The sequence below is a fragment of the Leucopleurus acutus genome, assembly GCF_964270905.1.
Source record: "Leucopleurus acutus genome assembly, chromosome: 5".
In the NCBI taxonomy this organism is placed as follows: Eukaryota; Metazoa; Chordata; class Mammalia; order Artiodactyla; family Delphinidae; genus Leucopleurus; species Leucopleurus acutus.
Window position 1 is genome coordinate 108,747,537 of NC_139147.1, and position 13,075 is coordinate 108,760,611.

The 13,075-nt window shown below is 39.1% G+C and overlaps 1 protein-coding gene across 1 annotated transcript in view; it reads right to left on the minus strand.

Moving 5' to 3' along the window:
- Nucleotides 1-2,563, minus strand: part of KCNAB1 (potassium voltage-gated channel subfamily A regulatory beta subunit 1) — a gene marked incomplete at its 5' end in the record, with an annotated part of 439,860 nt that extends 437,297 nt beyond the window's left edge. Inside the window, one exon of the mRNA XM_082840354.1 lies at nt 2,214-2,563. Within this exon, the coding sequence (XP_082696480.1) occupies nt 2,214-2,488 (275 nt within the window). The remainder of the gene's footprint in view (nt 1-2,213) is intronic.
- Between the last annotated feature and the right edge of the window lie 10,512 nt (nt 2,564-13,075).

Here is a 13,075-nt window from a genome sequence, read left to right on the forward strand (position 1 = left end):
TTCAAGGACTTTTCAAAGCATTTCATATTCTGTCCTGTAAGTAAAATTTCACGGATGGATACATTTGTTTATATTTTATATTAATCATATTTATCTTCTACCTACAGGTCTCTAATGGAGATATCACTCTTGGGCTGTGCTGTTGGAAGAAAGGACAATTGGAAGTCCAGAAAAACTTTCTGTAACTTCTTCACAGGCAACATCTATAAATGAAAGAAAAACAGGTGGCCTGGGGAACTGCACGTTCTAATGCTTACATTACAATTTGAAGGGATTGCACCATGGCTCATTGTCATTGCCCCACTAATCTCAAGAACTCAGCTGAGGCAGTAGTTCTAACATTGGGGTGTAAAATGGAAAGGAGCTGGCGGTAAGTAAAACTGCCTTTTTCTGAATTATACACACATTGAGCTCTGCAATAAATATAATTTATAAATGGGCTTAGTGCCATCTGCACACACTAGTTTCCTCCTGGAAATGTCATGCTGTAAAAATAAAGGGGGAGGAGACATTTTTCATGTTTGATGATGTAAGATAGACATGAGTTTCACTGTTCTTTAACACAGTCACTAGACAAGGGACTCACAAGGCTATTGTGAATCAATAATTAATAATATGTCCATTGTTACCATGGAAACAATCACTTCCGGATCATCTCTCCTGAATGACAAATTGTTATTGTCTGAGTAAAGCAGAAAAGAAGGGAGTTTGTTTTTCTTTTCCCAAAAGTTGCTGGCTCAAACTGATTACCTTAATTTATATTCACCTCTGACCTGATAAATGTTATTCCAATGTAATAGTGTAGGAATTTTATAGTTCTGTGTTAGACTCCTTTAAGGAAAGTTTCTGGTCTGGAATAAGTAAAAGACTATGTTAAGGAAGGAAAACATTATCGAGACTTTCCTTTGCCATCCAACTCTTTTTCCAGAAGTTCTTTAATAATGGCTTTAAGGTTTAAGATTTATAGATATGAGGTACATTCCCAACACTGACAAACTCATTCATGCTTTCTTTGACTGAGAACGTTCTTGCTCCTTCCTCTATTATATCCCAAATGTAGGCACAGCAGCTTACAGGAGCTTCAGACAAATCACTTCAGCCATAAATACTAAATGTGTTTCACCAAACACTTCCAGACGCTTTATCCTCTTCTACTTTTTAAATGCTGATTTTTAAATAGTGGCTTAGATTTGGAAATATCTATTTTATTCCTGTGTTGGAAAGGTTTGAAAAATGAAAGTTCAGGCGTTTTGAAGTTTGTGGTCCAACAAATTTTTAATTTATATGCATCAGTTAATTCAATTGCTAAATGTTTTCCTATAATATCTTTTTAGAATTAGAAATATAAAAATGGGGCAGCTCAGAGCAAACTGGGATGCTTTGATAAACAGAATACATTCCAGAATTTCTATGCTACCAGTCTCTACAAAAGAAGTTTTCCACTCTTTGACCATTTCATTGAAAGTAACAGTTACAGCGAATAAGTATTCTTAAATTTCAGGACTCCAGACACTTTTACTCCATACATTTTGCCTTATAAGATTGGGATTTGTGAAATTATTCCTCCTCTGCATTATTTGAAGCTGAGGCTGAGAAAAGGACAGAGAGAAAATCTACAGGGATTTGTCTTACGTTGACCTCTTTTTTAAAAAAAGTACCTTTTTCTCCTGATGCTCTCTGTTTTAGACAGGGGGCCCAGATCCCCAGGTTGGTGTTCAATGTGTTCTCCTCCGTACCCCCATTGCACGCTGAGCTCTCATTCAACAAGTTCACACTATTCAACTGTACACTTTTCAAAGAGGCAAAACACATTTCCCTTCCTCATCGCCAAGGTCTTAAGGTAAAGGAAGTAGAGAAAGATTGCAAAGAATTTGTTGTTGCTTTGGAAGGGGGCATTTTCACACAATCTTTGAACTCCTCTGATTGTTACTTAAGACAAATCTTAATGCCATACTCCTTCTTCCTCTCAGCTCTTGAGTGTCTACTGCCCCCTTACAAGGGTGTTTTCTGAATAACAATACAGGGAGTATTATTTGCCATTTTCACCAAGTTCCTGCTCTTTGTAGTTACACATTCTGAAATGTCAATCATCTGTAAGGCAGTTAGAGTTGTTAAATCTCCAGCAGCACGGGAAAAGAAATCTAAGCATCCACTCTGGAGAGCACTTTCAAACAGGGTCTCATAAAGCCAGTGCGGGGAGGGGCAAGGCTTACCTGTGAGGCATGCCGGTGGTGTAGGCAGTGGTGTGCTCACTGGACAGCTCCCAGAGTTTTAGGTACCAGTTCACCTCCACTTCCCGCACCAGAGCCAGTTGCCGAGCCCTGAGTTGGGTTTGCCCCGAGGGGCTGAGGCTGCTGTCTTTCCCACTTTCTGAAGCTTTCTTGGGAGATTTGTCTTTGCTCTCTATGGGAAGCCCAGATAGTTTCCTTAACTTGGGGTCCTCTTCCAAGATCTGACTCCCTGCCGTCCGGGTCCGGGCTGCCAGCATCCTGGAGGTTCGTGTCTGTCTTTCAGAGAAGACTCGAAGTCGCTGTCATCAAAGTAATTTGAATTGATTTTTCTGTTTCTGCCTCCCTCCTCTTTCCTGTCCTTCCCCATCCCCTTAACCTTATCCTGCCACAAAGCTGTAATTGAGCCGGCTGGGGATGAAAGGGTATCTCTAAGTTTCCTAAGGAAGAGCTAAGGCGGCCACTATTTGTGATATCCTGGAACACGGAAATTTTAAAAACAACCCCCAACGACTCTGTAACACTGAAGTTTTATGGTGCTATTCCTTCTGCAAAGTCTGGACTTCTGCTTCATTTAACAATGGTAACTCTGAACCGCAGAGTTCGGTAAATTATATTTGATCATCATTTCAGAGTTATAAAAAAACAACTGGAGGCTCATTAGGCATTCTTAATTAGAGTCCCTTTAGAGTTTTTAAAGTTTTTTTTTTTTGAGTTTTTAAAGTTTTAATGTGAATTTCCTCAAATAAGTTTAACAATACCAAAGCACGGGCAGGATTATTCCTTTTGTGTAAACCTTAAAATAATATTTTCAATCTATTTTATAATCCTTTGGGAGAAGGAGGTTTTTCGAATGTCAGTGAACCACATATGTTAAACATGCTTTCATTTCTGCAGCCTACCATAACTGATTCAGTAACTGACCCTCTCAATACTTATGATGGGTGGAAGCATAAGAATCACCTTACAATCGAGGAGACTGAGGCTTAAGTTGGAATGAAAAAAAATAGTAGATAGGAAGTGGTGAGAGCCTATGTGTGCATGGGTCCAGACGTGTGTGGGGGCGGGGGGGGGCACATGAAAACTGGCTCTGAAAGATGGAAAGACAATTCAGTTAATGACCCTTGTGGTTAAGATGCATGGGACTGACCCACATGCCTACCAACCAGTCTGACCTCTGTCCTAGCTCAGAGGACAGTGATATCAGTGCCCACTTAGATGTCTACCACAAAGTTATTTGGGGACGCCCTAAGCCCCAGGCATCTCCCTAACCAACCTCAGTCCCTCCTGTATGAACTGCCTCAGTGTCGGCTACATGTAAAGAACTCAGGAAAGTTAGTGAATTTCTCTGTCCATGCAAGACCATAAATTATAAATCATAGAGGTATAGTGAGCTCTTATAGCCTCTGAGAATGGCAGGAGAGAAAGAAGGAAAGAGGCCCTTCTTAAAGAGTTAGCTGAGGATCCTGGCTGTTAGCCAGTCCAAGCCAAGGATGAGGGAACAACAAATCATACCACGTGGACTCTCCCACATTTAGGTAAAAGCTGTTTAATATTAGTATCCAGGGTAGTCTTAGAACCGTGACCACCAAGCCGTGAGCCACCTGAAACAACTATCAAAGGGCCACAGGACAGCTGCTACCAAGCACCAGATCTGTCCCACCTGAGTCTGGGGGCTCGGGAACCTGTAACACCAGTGGCTGCAGTCTCTCCAGCTCCTCTCCCTGCCCTCCATCCCTTGAGTCATTGAAGAGCTCTGGCAACATGGTATCCATAGCAACAAACTCCTGAAGGTGTAGACTCTGGGGACAGTCTCCCCAGATTGATATTGTTGGGGACGTGTCAACAGGGGGCTCTGCGGTGGAACTGGGGAGGGGAGTCTATGCTCATTAAGCTGAGCGGGCTTCACACTGCCCTTGGCTTGCCTTTCTCAGGAGGCAGGGCTGTTTTGTTTAAGAGCTCTGCTCTGGAGTCAGACTACCTGGATTTGAATCCTAACTCCATCACCCACCTGCTCTGTGATCTTAGGCAAATCACTTAACCCCACCGTGCTTTAGTTTCCTCATCTAATAAAAACAACAACAAAAACCAGAGGTAATTTTACATGTGTGGCATTTTTTAAATACAGCTCTCAAAATTCTTTGACATTCCTTTCATTGAGAGGTGGGGTCTGTTTCCCTTCCCCTGAGTCTGAGTGGGCTTCTGACTGCTTTTGTTACCGAACACAAGTCCCCGTGCCCGAGGCACAGTGAGGTCAAGCAATACCAAAAGGTCGAGTTTGGAGCAGAGAAAGGTTTATTGTAGGGCCCTGCAAGGAAATGCGTGGCTCATGCCTTAAAAACCCCAAATCCCAAAAGTTTTCAGCAAAGCCCTTGTATAGGAAAGGCAAGGGAGGGGTGCAATTAGTTGTTGCAAAATTCTTGCTGTCAGACACTTTGTTCTTGAGGTCAGGTCACGACGTTCCCGGAAACCTCCACCAAAATGTTACTCTCTGTTCTGACAAGAAAGGGCAAGGCCCCAAGGCTCAACTTTCGCCCTCTGAGGTCCAGGCCCTGGCTATGAGGAGGGGGTCCCTGCGGGGGCCGGTTACCCTGCCCCGGAGCCCAGCACCCAGTCTGGGTCCTCCCACCAGTGCCCAGGTCCAGCTGAGGAGGCAGACCTCAGCTGGCAACGCCCTCAGGACCAGGTCCACAGACCCTGCCCAGCTGTCGTCACTGAGGGAGCCAGGTGCCCAGGGCCCAGCCGGCCCTAAGGTTCCTCAGGCCGCCCAAATAGGGGACGGGGTACCAGGTCCTGTGGACTGCAACCCAGGGTGACAGCCACTGCCATTAGGTCGCGGAGACAGGGATCGGGGAGACGTTAGCGGCTGCCTCCAGGCCTGGGCCCGGCCAGTGGGCAGCACTGGCGAGGGCTCTGGAGCTCTGCAGGACACAGCCCTCAGCCTGTCCCTCGCCGCCCCCACCCCCCACCCCGCTCACCGGCCAGCCCGAGGCCAGATAACCTAGGGGAGAAGTTCCATCCACCTCTCACCTCACTCTCCCGCCGCGAGGACTACTGTCCCGCCGCCGACCATTCGCAGAGCGCAACCTCTAACCACCGAACTAAGGGTCTCGCGAGATGATGGTCGTGCGCTAACGGCCGCACGCCTGCCTCACTCTCTTACGCTTTCATCAGTAAAATACGGTAAAAGAGACGCTATATGACTTCCACGGCTACCTCGGAAAGGCCATATGGCTTTCATCCATCACTCTTGGAACGTTCATTCTGGAGGAAGCGAGCTACCATTTAAGGAACCTAACTACCTTGAGAGCGTCATGGTGGAGAGTCTCATGTAGGTGCTCTCATCAGTAGCCCCAGACAAGTTGCCAGACAATGTCCAACGTCAACCACCAACTCTGGGAACAAGCCAGCTTGGGTATTCGGGCTCAGTCAATCCTTCAGATGACTACTCCCAGCCAACATCTGATTGCAACTGTATGAGATATCCCAAGTGAGAACGGCACAAGTCCCGCCCAAGTTCCTAACCCACAGCACTGTGAGCTAAATAAAAGTTGCTTTCTTACTGCTAATAAAGTCTGGATCATCATTATTATATATACCCTTATTATAAATCTTTAACAAATGTTATAAAATACTTAGAACAATGTCTAGCATATATTAACATTTAATAAGTATTAATATTTATTCTCCAGGTTAGATTCTACTGCAGCCCTAGAATTCAAACTTTCTGCTTATGTTTCCCTTTTAAATTTTTGAAAAAATAAGCATCAACTTAAACATTTTTAAATATGCAACATTTGTCATCATAAACTTAGTCACAAAGGATGCCACATCCAGCATATTATAAGTATTGCTATTTTAAAAATGACATTGTTACATCACTATCTTAAATGTATCCAGTGGAATTTAAATCCTAGAACTATTTGATATCTATCGTCATCCATATTAAAAATTCATGAACATGCTCTTCTTTAGCAGTTGGAAATTTTACATTCTTCCTTTTTCTTTCTGAACTTGTTTTTCCAGTCTCTTCCTCACCCAGAATTTTTTTTTTTTTTGCTGCCTCAGTCTCTTTTTTTAAATTTTTTTATACAGCAGGTTCTTATTAGTTATCTATTTTATACACATTAGTGTATATATGTCAATCCCAATCTCCCAATTCATCCCACCACCACCACCCCCCCCAGATTTCCCCCGTTGGTGTCCATACGTTTGTTCTCTACATCTGTGTCTCAATTTCTGCCCTGCAAACCGGTTCATCTGTACCATTTTTCTATATTCCACATATATGTGTTAATATACGATATTTGTTTTTCTCTTTCTGACTTACTTCACTCTGTATGACAGTCTCTAGGTCCATCCATGTCTCTACAAATGACTCAATTTTGTTCCTTTTTATGCTTGAGTAATATTCCATTGTATATATGTACCACATCATCTTTATCCACTCGTCTGTCAATGGGCATTAAGGTTGCTTCCATGACCTGGCTATTGTAAAGAGTGCTGCAATGAACATTGGGGTGCATGTGTCTTTCTGAATTATGGTTTTCTCTGGGTATATGCTCAGTAGTGGGATTGCTGGGTCATATGGTAACTCTATTTTGTTTCTTAAGGAACCTCCATACTGTTCTTCATAGTGGCTGTATCAATTTACATTCCCACCAACAGTGCAAGAGGGTTCCCTTTTCTCCACACCCTCTCCAGCATTTGTTGTTTGTAGATTTTCTGATGATGCCCATTCTAACCAGTGTGAGGTGATACCTCATTGTAGTTTTGATTTGCATTTCTCTAGTAATTAGTGATGTTGAGCATTCTTTCATGTGTTTCTTGGCAATCTGTATATCTTCTTTGGAGAAATGTCTATTTAGGTCTTCTGCCCATTTTTGGATTGCATTGTTTGTTTTCTTAATATTGAGCTGCATGAGCTGTTTATATATTTTGGAGATTAATCCTTTGTCCATTGATTCATTTGCAAATATTTTCTCCCATTCTGAGGGTTGTCTTTTCGGCTTGTTTATAGTTTCCTTTGCTGTGCAAAAGCTTTTAAGTCTCATTAGGTCCCATTTGTTTATTTTTGTTTTTATTTCCATTACTCTAGGAGGTGGGTCAAAAAAGATCATGCTGTGATTTATGTCAAAGAGTGTCTTCCTGTGTTTTCCTCTAAGAGTTGTATAGTGTCTGGTCTTACATTTATGTCTTTAATCCATTTTGAGTTTATTTTTGTGTGTGGTGTTAGGACATGTTCTAATTTCATTCTTTTACATATAGCTGTCCAGTTTTCCTAGAACCACTTATTGAGGAGATTGGCTTTTCTCCATTGTATATTCTTGCCTCCTTTGTCATAGATTAGTTGACCATAGGTGTGTGGGTTTATCTCTGGGCTTTCTATCCTGTTCCATTGATCTATATTTCTGTTTTTGTGCCAGTACCATATTGTTTTGATTACTGTAGCTTTGTAGTATAGTGTGAAGTCAGGGAGTCTGATTCCTCCAGCTCCGTTTTCTTCCTTCAAGATTGCTTTGACTATTTGGGATCTTTTGTGTCTTCATACAAATTTTAAGATTTTTTGTTCTAGTTCTATAAAAAATGCCACTGGTAATTTAATAGGGATTGCATTGAATCTGTAGATTGCTTTGGGTAGTAGAGTCATTTTCACAATGTTGATTCTTCCAATCCAAGAACATGGTATATCTCTTCATCTGTTTGTGTCATCTTTGATTTCTTTCATCAGTGTCTTATAGTTTTCTGAGTACAGGTCTTTTACCTCCTTAGATAAGTTTATTCCTAGGTATTTTATTCTTTTTGTTGCAATGGATAATGGGATTGTTTCCTTAATTTCTCTTTCTGATCTTTCATTGTTAGTGTATAGGAATGCAAGAGATTTATGTGCATTAATTTTGTATCCTGCAACTTTACCAGATTCATTGATTACCTCTAGCAGTTTTCTGGTGGCATCTTTAGGATTTTTAAAATCCTAAAGATTTATGATTTAGAAAATCCTAAATATCATGTCATCTGCAAAAAGTGACAGTTTTACTTCTTCTTTTCCAATTTGTATTCCTTTTATTTCTTTTTCTTCTCTGATCGCCATGACTAGGACTTCAAAATTATGTTGAATAATAGTGGCGAGAGTGGACATCCTTGTCTTTTTCCTGATCTTAGAGGAAATGCTTTCATTTTTTCACCATTGAGAATGATGTTTGCTGTGAGTTTGTTGTATATAGCCTTTATTATGTTCAGGTAAGTTCCCTCTATGCCAACTTTCTGGAGAGTTTTTATTATAAATGGGTGTTGAATTTTGTCAAAAGCTTTTTCTGCATCTATTGAGATGATCATATGGTTTTTCTTCTTCAATTTGTTGATATGGTGTATCACATTGATTGATTTGTATATATTGAAGAATCCTTACATCCCTGGGATAAATCCCACTTGATCATGGTGTATGATCCTTTTAATGAGTTGTTGGATTCTGTTTGCTAGTATTTTGTGGAGGGTTTCTGCATTTATATTCATCAGTGATATTGGTCTGTAATTTTCTTTTTTTGTAGTATCTTTGTCTGGTTTTGGTATCAGGGTGATGGTGGCCTCGTAGAATGAATTTGGGAGTGTTCCTTCCTCTGCAATTTTTTGGAAGAGTTTGAGAAGGATGGATGTTACCTCTTCTCTAAATGTTTGATAGAATTTACCTGTGAAGCCATCTGGACATGGACTTTTGTTTGTTGGAAGATTTTTAATCACAGTTTCAATTTTGTTACTTGTCATTGGTCTGTTCATATTTTCTGTTTCTGCCTGCTTCAGTCTTGGAAGGTTATACCTTTCTAAGAATTTGTCCATTTCTTCCTGGTTGTCCATTTTATTGGCATAAAGTTGCTTGTAGTAGTCTCTTATGATGCTTTGTATTTCTGTGGTGTCCAGTGTAACTTCTCCTTTTTCATTTCTAATTTTATTGATTTGAGTCCTCTCCCTCTTTTTCTTGATGAGTCTGGCTAAAAGTTTATCAATTTTGTTTACTTCTCAAAGAACAAGTTTTTAGTTTTATTGATCTTTGCTATTGTTTTCTTTGTGTCTATTTCATTTATTTCTGCTCTGATCTTTATTATTTCTTTCCTTCTACTAAACTTGGGTTTTCTTTGTTCTTCTTTCTCTAGTTCCTTTAGGTGTAAGGTTAGATTGTCTATTTGAGATTTTTCTTATTTCTTGAGGTAGGATTGTATTGCTATAAACTTCCCTCTTAGAACTGCTTTTGCTGCATCCTATAGGTTTTGGATCATCGTGTTTTCATTGTCATTTGTCTCTAGGTATTTTCTGATTTCCTCTTTGATTTCTTCGGTGATCTCTTGGTTATTAAGTAATGTATTGTTTAGCCTCCATGTGTTTGTGTTTTTTATGTTTTTTTCCCTGTAATTTATTTCTAATCTCATAGGGTTGCAGTCAGAAAAGATGCTTGATATGAGTTCTATTTTCTTAAATTTACTGAGACTTGATTTGTGACCCAAGATGTAATCTATCCTGGGGAATGTTCCATGTGCACTTGAGAAGAAAGTGTAATCTGCTGTTTTCGGATGGAATGTCCTATAAATATCAATTAAATCTATCTGGTCTATTGTGTCATTTAAAGCTTCTGTTTCCTTATTAATTTTCTGTCTGGATTATCTGTCCATTAGTGTAAGTAAGGTGTTAAAGTCCCCCACTATTACTGTTACTGTCGATTTCCTCTTTTATAGCTGTTAGCAGTTCCCTTATGTATTGAGGTGCTCCTATGTTGGGTGCATATATAATTGTTATATCTTCTTCTTGGATTGATTCCTTGATCATTATGTAGTGACCTTCCTTGTCTCTTGTAACATTCTTTATTTTAAAGTCTATTTTATCTGATACTAGTATTGCTACTCCAGCTTTCTTTTGATTTCCATTTCCATGGAATATCTTTTTCCATCCCCTCACTTTCAGTCTGTATGTGTCTGTAGGTCTGATGTGAGTCTCTTGTAGACAGTATATATATGGGTCTTGCTCTTGTATCCATTCAGCAAGCCTGTGTCTTTTGGTTGGAGCATTTAATCCATTCAAATTAAGGTAATTATCAATATGTATGTTCCTATTACCATTTTCTTAATTGTTTTAGGTTTGTTTTTGTAGGTCCTTTTCTTCTCTTATGTTTCCCACTTAGAGAAGTTCCTTTAGCATTTGTTGTAGAGCTGGTTTGGTAGTGCTGAATTCTCTTAGCTTTTGCATGTCTGTAAAACTTTTGATTTCTCTGTCAAATCTGAATGAGATCCTTGCCAGGTAGAGTAATCTTGGTTGTAGGTTCTTCCCTTTCATCACTTCAAATATATCGTGCCACTCCCTTCTGGCTTGTAGAGTTTCTGCTAAGAAATCAGCTGTTAACCTTATGGGAATTCCCTTGTATGTTATTTGTCGTTTTTCCCTTGTTGCTTTTAATAATTTTCCTTTGTCTTTGATTTTTGTCAATTTGATTACTATGTTTCTTGGCGTGTTTCTCCTTAGGTTTGTTTATCCCTCACCTAGAATTTTATTCTGATATAAAATACTTGTATGCGGGAAAATATTTTACAGATGTCCCTATCAAATAATTCCCTGCAACAAATATATGGACATAAATTAAAATGTTAAATTTTTATATTCTGTGTCCATAAGACTAAGTATTATAAAATATCTTAGGGGTTGAGTTATTGTGACAATTATTATTGGACATAATTGGTCAAAACTAGATTTTCTAAATTTTGATAAGTTACTGCTTAACATAAAAAATAAAATTTTGTTGAAAATGTATATTTTAATGACATGGATAGGGTTGGGATATTTTTTTTTCTGAATTAGGTCATGTATCCATAGGGTAATAGTATTTATTGGTAGAATGAGACAAGATTCAGTATCAAGTCTATTCCCTTTTTTTTTTTTTTCTACTTTTAAAGATATATGTTCTGGGAGACCTTGTTCATATAGATAAATAAATGGAAATTGAAGACTTTTTACTATAGTAAAATTATTCATTCTTTAAATGTCTTCTCAGATAAATATATAAAAATCACAATGTTGTATCATTTTTAAATTATGTATTAATATCTATCCCCTGAAAACCCTGAAATGGGCAGTTTTAGAAGGCAGTGGGAAAGGAGTGATATGATCAGGTTTATGTATTAAAAGCACCTTTCTGGCTACTCTGCTAGAACAGACTGTAGCGGGTCAAGGGAAGCAGAAGAGAGGGCCGTTTGGAGACTGCTGCAATAATCTAGGAGAGACGACCAGGGGGTAAACAATGGAGGTTAAAAAAAAACTGTTCAGACTGCATGCATATTTTGGAGGTGAAAAGGACAGAATTTCCTGGTGGACTGCTACCAAGAAAGCAAAATAAAAGAATGAGAGGAGTCAAGAATGGTACAAAGGATTTTGACCTGAGCCATTTGCTGAGACTGGGAAGATGCAGGAGCCTCAAGTTTGCTGGGTGGGAGTGTGTGTAATTAGAGGGTTGCTTTGTGTTTACTCACATATTCCATTTTTGATGCTCTGAGGATCCATGTTTCCATCCATTATCATTTCCTACAGTCTGAAGAACTTCATTCAATATTTCTTATAGATCTATTAGCAACAAATTCTCTTTTATCTAAAACTAACTCTATTTTACCTTCATTCTTTAAGGGTATTTTCTCTGGGTTCTTCTTCTTCCATAACTTTCAAGATGTTTTTTCATCTTGTCTTCTGACCTCCACATTTTCTGATGAGAAATCAGTGATGTCAAGTTATTTTTCTTCGTTTGCAGTGGGTTGAGTTCTCGCTGGATGTTTTCAATATTTTCTATTTATCTTTGGTTCTGAACAGTTTGGCCCTGATGTGCTCAGGTTTTCTTTGTATTTATACTGCTTGGGATTTGCTGAGCTTCTTGAATCTGTAAATTTTTGTCTTTCACCAAATATGGAGAAACTTTGGCCATTATTTTTATAGTCTCTTCTCCTCTGGGACTCCAATAACACCTATATTAGATCTTTTGATACAGTTCCTCATGTTTGTGAGGAACAAAAACAATGTTCATTGTTTTTCATTCTTATTTTTCTCTTCTTTAGATTGGATCATTTTATTGATCTCTCTTCAAGCTCATTTTGTCTATATTCTGATGTTAAGAATATCCAGTAGCTTTTTAATTTCAGATTGTGTATTATTCAGTTCTAGAATTTTCATTTGGTTGTTTTCTATAGTTTTATTACTCTGATGGGATTTCTTATCTTTTCATTCACTGCAAGCATGTTTTCCTTTACCTCACTGAGCAGAGTTATAATTGCTGATTTTAAATCGTTATCTGGTCTTTCTCTCACTAATCATTTCAAAGTTTTATCCAGTCTACATAACTGACAGATAAATTTCTCTTAAAAACAAAGAAACAAATGGAAGTGGGGGAAGAGAAACATGTTTAAATTATATCTCTATCTTGCCCCAAATCATTCAACGTTTCCGTTATACCAGAGGATCATGTTGAAATTCATCAAACTGATTTTATTTACTTATTTATTTTTTGGCCACGGCTTGCAGCTTGTGGACATGGGATCTTAGTTCCCCAACCAGGGATTGAACCCAGGCCCTCAGCAGTGACAGCCCAGAGTCCTAACTACTGGACCACCAGGGAACTCCCCATCAAACTGATTTTAAAGGCAAATCATTATCTGTCTCCAGTCTAGGTTTTCAGTTTCATACCAGCTGCCTCTCTCCACAAAGAATGTGTTCTAATTCGACTGCTTTACTCCTGGTTTGCTCACTGGTCCCCTGAAGTACCTACTGTTTCCGGCCACCTCATTTTTATCACCCCTTCCCCTTTCTTCCCATTAGTAATGCTTTCT